The 12,875-nt window shown below is 37.5% G+C and overlaps 1 protein-coding gene and 1 long non-coding RNA gene across 21 annotated transcripts in view; one reads left to right on the top strand and one right to left on the bottom strand.

Moving 5' to 3' along the window:
- The window catches only part of LOC139809497 (uncharacterized), a 300,362-nt gene that overhangs the window by 95,013 nt on the left and 192,474 nt on the right, over positions 1-12,875 (bottom strand). The gene's annotated exons all lie outside the window — the stretch shown is intronic.
- Positions 1-12,875, top strand: part of Raskol (Ras GTPase-activating protein raskol) — a 313,196-nt gene that overhangs the window by 291,493 nt on the left and 8,828 nt on the right. For all 18 annotated transcript variants that reach the window (XM_071772416.1, XM_071772412.1, XM_071772413.1 and 15 more), the window contains 2 exons: positions 3,851-3,945; positions 12,484-12,767. In XM_071772416.1, the coding sequence (XP_071628517.1) occupies positions 3,851-3,945; positions 12,484-12,767 (379 nt within the window). The remainder of the gene's footprint in view (positions 1-3,850; positions 3,946-12,483; positions 12,768-12,875) is intronic.

The following is a 12,875-nucleotide window of genomic DNA, read 5'->3' as shown; positions in this document are numbered from 1 at the left end:
GCGTTTCGATTTCGATTCGGGTTCTCTTTGTGTCGCCTCCTAGCTCCTCGGGCTACTCGAGCGCGCACAAAGGATGCGTTTCTCCCCATGCTGCACCAGGCCGATGCAACCGGTGCAGCTGCAAGGCCACGAGGAAAAAAGGGCGGAATCGCGAGAGAAAGAGAAAGAGGGAGAGATCGCTTCATCGTGAGCCTAATTAACATTCACTGGCGAATGTAGCAGAATAATTTTTCTAATTGTGACATATTTTTAACTTAATAATTTTTGATAATTCGATTTGTTTTAATTGTAACGAATTACTTAACATTACTTTATCTTAATTTTAATTTAATAATACATTATAATAGGTTGGCAAATAAGTTCGTTCGGTCCGAACGAACTTATTTGCCAACCCAATACAATGTAGAATAAATATCCCGAAAATAGCGCTCCTTTTTACTTTAATGACTTTTTTTTTTATTTCTGATTCAAACAATCTGTCATTATTTCTTGTCTTTTGCAATCATACTTAATATTCATTGTCAATACCGATTAACATTTTGTAAAATAAATATAATTTTGAAACAAAGTCAACAATTTAAATAGTTCTTTAACTATCAAAAGAATCAGCCATAAAGAAACTTGTATATAATTTCGTCTGTCCAGTGAATCTCGTTATCTTATCCTTTCAATGAACTAATATCTATACATAGTAGGACCGAATGTTGATTTTTTGGGGTCCTTGAAATATTTCAGACGAGCTCTGCACCGCGATCGTGGCTTTCCGCGGCAGTTTTCTTTGTGCCGATGAGCCGTAAACCAGGAATTAATTAGCAGGTAGCATGCCGGAGAGCAGAGAGCCTTTTACGAGGCTCGTAAAAAGTTGATTCTGGATTCGCCTCGCACGGCCAGCGATACTTTATGTCGGTCGTCTCGTTTCGCCAATATTTCGCGATTAAAGACGCAATCTGTCCTCACTGTTAATTAAGATAACAATGACATATATGACCCACGTGTATTCTAGAACAGTCTTGCATCTAATGCAAATAAATGTATTCGTCAGTATAGCAATAATATATGATAATTATAAAATTGATTTAAAAATGATACACAAATATACATGATGAATTGAAAGGAATAAACGGGAACGATTATACTACATAAAATCTCCAAAGCTCAAATGCTCAATAACTCCCTGATCAATTTTATTCATATTTTATTTCAGGAAAATATCGTAATATCAACATCTGCTTCTGTTATCGCAATTAACTTTACGTGTGACGTAATGCAAAATAATAATTCATCTGCGAAAATAATTTGTCCGAAAGATATACGACACACGTGCTATCCTTTCCGTAAGGTGTGTTCGGCAAGACTCATAAGCACGCGGAACACTCACGCGTAATATCTCTACTCGCCTTTTATGTTTTTACGCCCCAACCGGAATTGCTCCAATTGGCCGCGCATTTATTTCCGAACATCTTTATTCTCTACGTTGCGTCGTAAAAAGGGCGAGACGCTCGCATTAAGGTTTTACAGCTAGGCTCCATGTTTAGCCACGATGGAAAGAGAGAGAACCGTATATGCACAAAATTATCTTCGTCATAACCCGCACAAACGTGCGGTATATATTACGACCAGTCACAATATATTCAATCTCTGTTCGCTTATCGTCGAAGTTTGCCTCGACAAAGTACCGCTGAAAAGTTTTGAGGTTGTCGAAATTATTTTATTTCGGGTATCTGAAAAATATATATATATTTTTTCACTCGTTAATTCTATATTTCTTGTCTTAAAGACAATTTTTTCACTGAAAACCTGATAAAAAAATTATATAATGATGATTTGTATAATCACAGGCTTATGATATTACAAAATGTTTTGATCCGTGCGTTTTTCGATTATATAAATATTATGTTACATATATATTTTAACAATAGAAACTGGCAACCAGATCTGATTTCGCTTCACACGATCCTCCTATGCAAGAGATCCTGTTTCTACTGTCGTCGACGAAACATATACCTACACATCGTCACGCTATCGTAATTCCCAAACAGGAAACTTGCACTTTTTAGATATATCAATTTGATTTTTAATTACATTGACTGTATGCATTATTTTAGCTTGGATATAAATTTTAGAGAACTTCGTCGTAGCTCGAAATTATGTAACTATTGATATAATATGCATTCGAGAATTGTGCTTTTATACGTACAATTGACGTTTTTTTTTTTCGCTTATCGCCAGTATAATAGTGTAAAAAGAACATTCACATTCAGGGATGTCTCAGTCGTCAAACGTAAAACTGATTAACTAAACAGTTTTAACCAATTCCAAACTGATTAAATATCAAATTTAATAAAAATACATCTAAAATACTAAAATTATAAACCCATTTGCCCATTTGTAGTCAAGTGGACAATAAACTTTGTTTAATTGTTTTCTCTTGATATTCATCTATTTAGAGATAAGAGTTCTTATCGCTCATAACAATTCAGAAACTGATACTTCGATATTTCATGCGATAGAGGATTGACCATAAATCAATTAAAGAAGTTGTTTTTAAATGAGATTTTTTAAAATATGTTTTTAATTAAGATTAAGGACATGAATTCAAGAACACTCTGTACATGTCTAGAAGCCTTTACATAGAAGCGCAAGTAACTTGAGACTCTTGTGCGAGGTAACCGTTTAAACCGCTGACCGTAAACAGAGAAGCTCGGGGGAAAGGCTCGGCAGGCACCCCGGGTTCTTGTAAGGGCGTTAATTACGGGGCTGCTTTCTGTTTCTTCTCCCTTGGCCGATTTCTGTTATCCGAGTGCCTCTCACCGGGGCAAAGGAGTAAACGCGAACAAGTCGAGTTTGAACGTCGAGTAGAGTACGCAGCCATTTACTCTTGGTACACTTATCCGAAGCGGTTGGTGCAAGTAAAATACAACTGGCGTTCTTTTTTGGTTAGAAGAAGACTCTGTGAAGACGTTAATCGAATCCGCGAATATTTTAGATAAACTAGGCAAGCTAAGCTTTAATCTGGCAAAAATCTCCTAATTCACTTGATGGTATTGTAATATTCCGGCATAAAAACAGCATTATAATTAGAGGATTTTAATAATAATTTTTAGTTTTTTTAAGAATTTGAACATATTTATTTTATGTTTGAGAAAATTAGGTATTCTACATTTGAGATTTTATAGTTTTCGAAATAATAGGTTAAATTATTCTCATATTCCCAGTTCTTCGTAATCCCAGCGTAAAATATCATGGCGCGAGACACTACCGTGTCTCTTGATATCTATATAATCAAGAGGATTAACATCAAAGATTTTATTTTTTTTAAATAGCAAATAAAAGAAAGCAAGAATATTTATAGTTATCTCAAATCATACAAATGGCTCAGTGGAGAAACGAAAATAGACAAATACAATTTCAAAGAAAAATGAATAGAAGCGAAAGATGAGAAAATACTTTATTGATGATACTCTAATAGATTTTACCTTCTATTATTTCATAAAATTTATCTACTACTTACGAAAGCGCATTTTCATTAACTTGATCTCTGACTTTAATTATTTGAGATTTTACGTTCGAGATTTTGTTGCTCTAAAATTAACTGTAGCTTTGTGCAAGCAAAGCGCTCTTCAGTCGGTTGAACGAACGTATCGCGTTACTCGCTCAATGACAGAGGCAGCGAGAGACCAAGTATTGGCGCAGACTATGTAATCATCGCCACAACGTGGTTTCAGCTTACTTCGGCCGTGCACGGCCGAATTACCACCGCGGGCGTATCCGAAACACGACACGCCAATTACTATTATTGAGTCTAAGCGTCTAAGCGCATGCTCACGCGAGGTATTCGGTTCTGTTTCAGACACATCGTACGAGAAGGCTTGTCGAAGAGGTAGCGCGCCCGCAACCCCGGTGCTCGGCGCACGACCCCTGGATGTCACCCCAAACAGAATCGTTGTAAGTAAATTATTTGATTACTTGTGCGGTGTAATTCGCTAAAAGCGGATACTTCACTCAATACTGTCGCGTCGATAAGCTATGATTCTATTTTCGTAACACACAAACACTCCGCGTCCATTCGAATTATCATTTTCGCATTATATTTATAAATATGTATCGAGTTTCATTAATAATGTCTATTTACGATTCAGGAGTGTGACAAATATTCATGACTGAGAAAAGTGATAAAGATATTATTATCGGAAAATGTTGGTTATCGTTCTCATTTAATCTCGCATTTTAGCTTCTTTAAAATATCGCTAAGTATTTATAATAATATAAATTACTTTTTGTGCCGTTGATTTTTCGACAGAAAATTCGTACGTAATTATTTTCTGTTGTGTACCTCAAAGTTTCGCCTAAAATCAAATATTTCTAAGAATTTAAAGAAAAAGAGTCATATCAATATCAATTATGTCATAGAATCATAGAAGATGTTTACTTATGAAATCGAATTTGATTGCGTAACTTTTATCTCTGTTCCATTCGTTACACGCTTTAAACATACAATATCCTCTCGTAAATTGCGACTGGCCATTCTGCAATGTATGTATCGCGGATCGGCTCATGAATGAAAATTGATTCTCCGAGGTGAAAGAGCCCGGGATGAAGAGCCTCCTCCCTCGGATACAGCCGAGAGGACGTACATAGTTTACGCCGGCTCGTCGGCTAACTTAATGCCCGGCGCGTTGAATATTCACGAGATCCCGCCGAAATGCTCGCGTGTCCGTGGATTCGCGCGGTCGCACACACGATACGTTGTAATTAGTTCGTTATACCATCCCGGTGCTCCGTATATAGACCGCCTCGCCGCGACGACGACGGCAACGGCGACGGGTTCAGCGATCTCATTTTCCATGGGCGCCTGGCGTCAACCGATCCGCGACTATATTTAACGTCGCCCCCGCGCCACGCGGAACGGAGTCGGCTCTTTCGTCTGACAATTTCACGTTAATTTAATTTAATTGAATGGGGGGGGGGGGGCGGGGCCCACATTTCGCCGTCACGGTGATATATCTACCTGCCTCTCACTGTCGATATTATCGGGCTGACAATCGACGTAATGACGGAGTGATTCGCGCCTAGTGCGGCGAATCGGATTTGCTCCAGCGGGAAACGTCCGTGCGGTTTCGCGGAGTCTGTGATTACCAGCCGCGTTTATCTATTCTGTTCATTATTGCGAGTAGAAACGACTCCGAAATGTCTCGGCGCGGCGATACGCCAATTTGTACGCTCGCCGCACATTTAGCGCTGAATGTAGCGTTCTAATTCCCACTTTATTAACGTGAAAGCGACGTTCAGCGTTTAAATGTAATGACCGTTAAGTTATATACGATGTTTTAGCTCTTATTTGTTTAACATGAAAGTGGTAAAATCAATATTAAAGCATAATGATCGTTAAACAAGTGCATCTTAGATGTATGATAAAAATATCGACACTAGATCACACAATGGCCTCAAGCTGAATGTTACATCGTTTATTTAATAGGATAACGAGCGGTCACCCTACAAGTTTTTTTACAGAATTGAATCGAGTGAACGTCGTGATCGCCAGATTTTATTGTTATAAGTTTTATTTAGCTTTTGATCCCCTCAGCGGATACCACGCAATCGCACGTTGAATTTCTTTCTAACCCCGAAGGGTCGCAGATTGCTATCGCGCGCGAATACTTTTCCGTCAGCCAGCGTCTAAGCGAGAGCATTAACTTCGCGGATTAGATCTCGGCTAATCACGCACGGCGGATTCTCCTCGTGCAGATTTATCGGCACTCCGGTGTTTCTTGCGGCAACGGATCGGACGAACGGAGGTTTACTCTGTATAACTACATTTCGAGATATATTATCAGATTAACGTCCTCCTTCTCGGGAAGATGTTCCGATACGATTATATCGTATACATATAATTCACGTCCAAACTTCTACTACTTCTGCTTTCGGGCAGATATCCCAGAGAAATCCCTGTCTTGCTCTTCCATTCATGCTCTGTTCGCCGATCACGAGAATAAGATTTCAATCTTCCGATCACGTATCTTCGATCTCACACATCTTGCGCGAGTCGCCAACCAGCTGATGTCTTCTTCGAAGGCGAAACACGTTATTTTCGCACATTAGAAGCATCCTATTTTTTCACGACGAGATTCCTCGAATTTTTCCTTTAAATGTAAGATTCTTCATAGATATTTTGAAATTATGCGTGAAATATATGGGGATAAGTGTTTTCCTTCTCTAAATATTTTCAAGAATTATTCATTCTGTAAAATTCTCTTCATAAATGTCAATTTACCCGCATTGTTGTCCATGTTATTATGAGAACACTTATTTAGCTCGAATGTGAAAACATGCAACGCTATGAAAATATCGATCCAGGCTTCGCACACGAGCAGGTGTTCTCAATTCCCACGTGCTAGATCAAGTCGCCGAGCAAAACATATTTACAAATTAAAGATATACGTATCTATTTTCATGTCTCTACAATAAAATAAAGTAATTGCTGTATATTATAAAATAGCCTAAAAAGTATAAATAGACAAGAAATTTTATTTTATGTCGATTCTCTATCAAAAATTAGATATAAACTATCGCGATACGAAATATACGAAAGTGAAAGATAGGCGTGTCGTATTGTTCAACTGTCAATTAACCTTTTAAAAAACTTTTTTTTCGAAAACACGCTGTTCTTACGATGCTCGGTGCGTGACGGCGGTTTACACATTCAGCATTCGATCGGAAGGGGAATCGTAGGCTCGTTGGTGAAGGGTTTTAAAGGAACAAAAGGACGAACGGACTGGTTTCGGGGCAAGTAGTCGTGACAACTACGCTGCTGTTTCCGGTTGAGGAACCTCGCAGACTACCGTTTACGAAACGAATCATTTACCAGTTGTCCTCTGTACGTGGCTTAATAATTTGATTGCTATTCTAGGTAAGACAAAAAATGACAAGGAATGACGAATTATTTTGTGAATCTGGAATTTTTTTTTTACAACATTCATAAGAAAGTTAGAAGAACAAAAGATGCAATTAGAGAATTAATTGAAGAAACTTAAAAGTTTGGTCAACATAGAATCTTAAATAAACTTTAAATAAGAATCACGATTCTAACTTCTAACGTATTTATTTTAAATAGTCTTTATATTTATAATAGTCTTTGTTTATACCATACTTGAACATTCAAAGAACATAACGGAAATGAATAAATTTACGCGCATTACAAGTGCCACAAAGGAAACATTTGAGACGTTGTTTCGATCGGCCGCTGATTTCGTACGCGGGGCACGTTCTACGCGGGAGAGCGGGACCGATCGCAGATGCAATCAGCGGACGCCATGCATGTCGCAAACTTCAATTTGAGAACCCCTCGAAGACGTTTTTGTCCTTACCGGTGCGGCGTCGGGGACGGAGGAGCGCGCGTCCGTAGAAGAGGGACCGTGAGGGGAACCGAGGGGTTTAGGCCGTTTTGCCTTACCTGAATGCAGGGGCAGAGTTTTCGGTCGCGACACAAAGGTGCGCGCCCCAAGGATCCCTTGACTTCGGCTACCCGGATGAGCCAACATCTGCGTCAGTCGACGACGAGATTTCGCCGCGAAATCGCGCGCAGCTTCCTTGGAATCTCGCGGAACAAAGTTCCGATTCGCGTTCAGAGAAACGTCTTGTCAAATGGTGGTGGATAAAAACCTTTATAATCGTCGTTGTGTTTCAAAAACATTTATTAACAGGTTAATCTTAAAAAGTTACACTGACCTATAAATTGACAAATCTATAATTACGCATGATGTGATTAAATTTACTGCGCGTCATTTAAAAAGGAATTGTTTGAGTTTATTTGGAGCGTTTGTTGGCATATATGAAAATCTGATGTATGTAACTGACTGTGTAGCTGGTGTGTCAAAAAGATTGTAGGAAGACGAAATCACAGTCTTTCAATCTAATTTATTTAACTGTGATTTTGTACCGATTTATACAAAAATTAAGTAACATAAATAAACAGTGAATTTAAAAAGGTTTCTTGAAAAAATTATTAGTAATTCAGTAATTCTTCATATAAATAATTTTATGTGAACTTGAAAGAAATTTGAACAGAGTTGTCACATTTTTGCAGTCACATTAATTATTGCTATCAAGATATTTCTGTCGCCTTTCAATCGAGCCTTAAAATCGTGGTATTCTCACAAAAACTTAAGTTGAGATCTGAGATGAACGATATTTGTCACTTCTTATTAAGCTTTCTGCGAAACTCGTTTCATGTTTCTCGAGATCGACAGCGATCTTTAAAACTGCAATAAAAATTTTTAGAAAATAATATCTGATAGAAAATAATCTATTTAAAAACTGTAGAAAGCAATTATTAAAATGATTTTAAAAATTAATAATTGTTACAATGTTATTTGAATTTTAAATTAAAAAATTGTTTTAAAACTGAGTTTTAAAAAGCAATTACAATCAAAACTCAATGTTAAGGATATATAATTTCATAAAATAAAAATATGATACCTATAAATAATTATCGATCTCAATATCATCAAGAAAAGTCTCTGTAACGAAGTTACATGTGGAATGAAAAAGAATGTAGAATTATTTTCAATATTTTAATCGATACAAAAGGATGTAAAAAATCAATTGGTACATCTTGTCTCGAACGTCATTCTTAATTTAATAATAAAAAGGTATCCTACATTTGCGCGCGCGCGAAACGATCTGTTTATAAGCGACCTAAGCACATTCCATGACTCTGTCACGACGCCGTGGCGAAAGACAAAATGCATTCACGTAATGCATCGATCGGTCATTATCCTCGCCGATGCATGACGCTGCTCGTTAGCTGAATTATGAAATTCAATATGATGCATCGTGGGCAAAAAATGCTTGATCGGGCATGGTGAGTCGCGGAAGTATTCAGGACGGTCGTCGTACGCGAAGAGAAGTAAGGTCGCTTGTGACCATTTAAAGGGCCTTCCGATTTAAATCACTGGTTGGGGAATCGGCCGGCAAGTTCTGCAAGGCCATTTTGGATAGGGCGAAGACCGTAAGGGCGTATATAGCACTTCAAAGACGTTCGAGATGTCGCTTTCAAAGCTGTAGGAATACCTACCTGAGCGTGGGTTCGAAGAAACTTTGTTCGAACCGTTCATTCATTTGCCGGCTAACGGCTGCCCGAAGAATGTCTCCGAAACGCTCAAGTGCCATTGTGTGAAACGTGAAACTCGTATCGTCTGATATTAAAATTCTTTCTTGTGATCCCGTCTCGTGCTCGCGAGAATAACATCTGCTAACACTTAACAGTGGATTTTCTGCTAACAGCGAGTCACTGAAGATACAGAAAATGTGGGATATTTCGTAGACGAGAAAAAAATCAGCACGTGCTCGGTTTTCCATGACTTCTAGAAATTTTTTACGGGTAGATGACTCGTCGTACTAACTGCCCGTGAAAGACCCTCGGAGAATCCAGTGAACAACTCATTGAAGAATGTTAAATTGAGGATTGCGTGATAACGAAATTTTTGTGCGCATTAGCCAGTGATAAAAGATACATTTTAATTAAGAGCCGAGTGGATATTTTATGAGGAGTAAAATCCCGAAAAAAGTATCTGAGAATTTCCATCGAACTTTCCAACCAAAACTCGCGACGTTGCGTCGCGCGCGATTGAATTGCATGCTGACATTCGGCCAGCCTTATCTCACAAACACGTACACGTGCACGATAACGCGGCGTTTTACTACGATAATATTCCGTGACAGTAACGGGCAGCGAAAAAGCTTCGCACGCTGTTTGCGCAAAGAGTTTTGAGATCGTTGCGTCTAAAATCGTAGAAACCACTGAAAACAAATGTCCATGGAAAACAATCAGTTAAAAGTAAGTTTACAGAGTCATCCAAAAGTAACCCTTACAACGATTACACGAATATCGCGAGCAGTATGTTTTACAGTCATTTTAGTCGTAGTAGGTGCATGCGCTTCTGTTCTGGAAACGTATTACGGAAATAAGATAATATTTAGGTAATAATAGGCGATAATATAAATTGATCAAAAAACATATATAATGTTACGCTATTATGTTAACATTACGATTTAAATCTATAGATAATAAAAAAATGCTACGTAATATGTGTTTATTTAATTTAACAAAAATCTTAAAATATTAGAATTCGGTTTTAACATAAATTTTGTTTATTAAGCGGTCTGATAGATCATGGCATACTTTCTTTGTAAACTTTTTGAATTTTTACAATATCTTCAAAATTGAAGAAAATATAGTACACGAAAATGTGCTGTGACGTCATACTATACTTTATACCTATGCGAAATCTTTTGAAGTTGCCGTCATCAAAGAAACTTTAGCAAAAGCTATAACTTTTTTCTCAAATTTAGGTTTTTTTTTAATTCAAAAAGTACTAAAAATCGGCTTAGATTCTCTACATTAATTATGGATACCGCTTAATAAAGAAAAAAATGTTAAAACCGAATTATCGACTATCAAATGACAGATTACGTGAAAAATGTTTCGCAGGAGATGAAACACTTTAACATCCTCAAACACTTTAACTGGCGAACCCGCCGCCTCATCTCGCGATGTAAAAAGTATCATAAAACTCAATAAAAGTGCTCGTTAAACATTTACCCGGCCTCTCTCGCACACGGCCGAATTTACTTGGAACCGCGCGAATGGTGAGAAGAAAAATGTGCGTCAAGCCAATGGAGGAGAACGAAGACGACAAAGTTGTCAGCATGATCGTCAACTATTTTAGTACGAGGGTAAATATCGCGGATAGCTGTCGCAAAAAAACGAAACTTTTACGAAGTCCATTTGCGAAATCCTTTCAGAGAGTCTCAGATTCTTTATCAATAAAGAATGATTTATTTCTCTTATTTCTTATTTCTCTTGTCTATAAATTAATCACTTCTATCATTACGTCTTCTCTTCAAAATACTTCTCTCATTTTTCAATATATCGGTTGCGCAATTTCTTTCAATTTTAGAAGCAGTTCCAAAACGCTTTCTTCAAGATCGCGTCTAATTATTTAACAGCAAATTCTTTTGAATATATTCTCTAATTCTTTTACTTACAATCAATTTTTACAAATGCTTTGACGAGTACAGCGATTGATATAAGAATAGAATCTTTTTTTGCAAAGAAATTGCGAAGCAACAATGATGAGCGGAAGTGTTAAAGAGTAGAGGTATCCATTTTTATTTCCTCCATAAGTCAGACAAACTCTCAGCACAAAACTCTTTTTGGCTCTTTAAAATAACAGTATTGAAAGTCTGTGTATATAAGGCAAAAATCTATGTGGCAAACAACGTCTTTATAATCAAAAGAAAAATTAATCTTGTTGGAACAAGTTTGGCATGTTTTTTTAAGTCTTGTATAGATTTACACTTGGTTGAGAACCGCAAAATATTTTTAACATACTTTTCCTTATAAATTTCTGAAAGTTTTTTGTACACCCACTTAAAACAACATTCGATAATATAACTTAAAATAAAATTGGACACACACATACACATAAATCTTGCTGAAAAAACTCGATATTTTTGAAAAGAAAAAATTACTGATTGCTTATAAAAAATGTATTCGCACATATATTCTTAATATTAAGTAAGTTACAGTGATACATTTGGTATTACGTGACAGAACAAGGTCCTCACCACGTCGTGCCACTTACCTAGTATCGATATGTAATCACGTTTATGGGTTACTTTTAAAGTTCAGCATTAAAATTATACTTCGTATATATTTTATCGCTTATAAAAATGTATTGTAAAAACAGTGCTTTTGTTAAATTAAATATATACGTTCTTTATTTTTATTAAATAGTATATTAAACTAAAATGGGGGAATGGAGAGAGAAGAGAGAAAGAATGCCGTTTATTTAATCGATACTATTGGACAATGGACATTAGCAAATATGTTTCTTGCTGCGGTATTTGTGATATCAAACATAATGCTATGAAGTTTTCTTCTACTGTACGAAAGCGTATCGAGTTTTTTGTGAGTTTGGCAACCAGCCAAACCCGTTCTCTTTCGATGGCCTGAAAGAAATACAGCAAACTCACAAGTCCGGAAGTAGAATAATGCGTTCTCTCTGGTGGTAAACAATATACGAAATGAGAGACAAGAAAATACAGAATGTCATGATTAATGGTATAGACTAGGATGTATATGAATTTGTGTACAAAGAAAAGCTTAAAGAAAAGACAATATTACAAGAAATTCTTTTCAGGCAAAGTAATATGAAACTTATGCTTCCGTATATTTTGTACAAACATATATCAAAATCTACATTATATTTTAATTAATTAATTTATCTAAATTTCTTTTGCTGTACATATATACATTACACAAGCTGACATGAAAAACAATAAATTTCAACTGCTATGTCACTGAAGAGATAAGATTTATACATGCAATACGTTTCAAGCGAGGTGTGCTCGCGAATTATGGCTCGTGTACTAAATACCGCGCACGACTCTTAATCGAGATCCGTCTTTTCTCATTTACAGAACTTCTTCTCGAAGCGGTCGTTCCGGTCGAACCCTCTGAAGAGGACGAAGAGCGTAACGAAGCTTGAGCGGCAGAAGCAACGGGGCGCCGGTCTCCGGGGATGCCGTTCGCACGAGTCTCTGCTGTGCGGTCAGGCGGTGACCTCGATGGACCTCGCGGCGGTGACGCCGCTGCATCCAAGCCTCCTCGGCAGGCCCCACTGCTTCCAGGTCACGCCGAGCACCGGCGGGCCCAAGTATTTCAGCTGCAGAACCGCTCACGAACGGGACCAGTGGTTGCACAGGTCGGTTGGACCGGGTTGCGCGTCGTTTTATTTATCGCCGTCGGGTTAAACCGCTGTTTCGTTTTCATCATGCGAGGATGACATACCGATCATCTCGAAACCGAGTAC

Source organism: Temnothorax longispinosus, chromosome 3 (assembly GCF_030848805.1).
Source record: "Temnothorax longispinosus isolate EJ_2023e chromosome 3, Tlon_JGU_v1, whole genome shotgun sequence".
In the NCBI taxonomy this organism is placed as follows: Eukaryota; Metazoa; Arthropoda; class Insecta; order Hymenoptera; family Formicidae; genus Temnothorax; species Temnothorax longispinosus.
The sequence above is the reverse complement of the archived record's forward strand: the minus strand, read 5'-3'. Positions and strand labels throughout refer to the sequence as shown.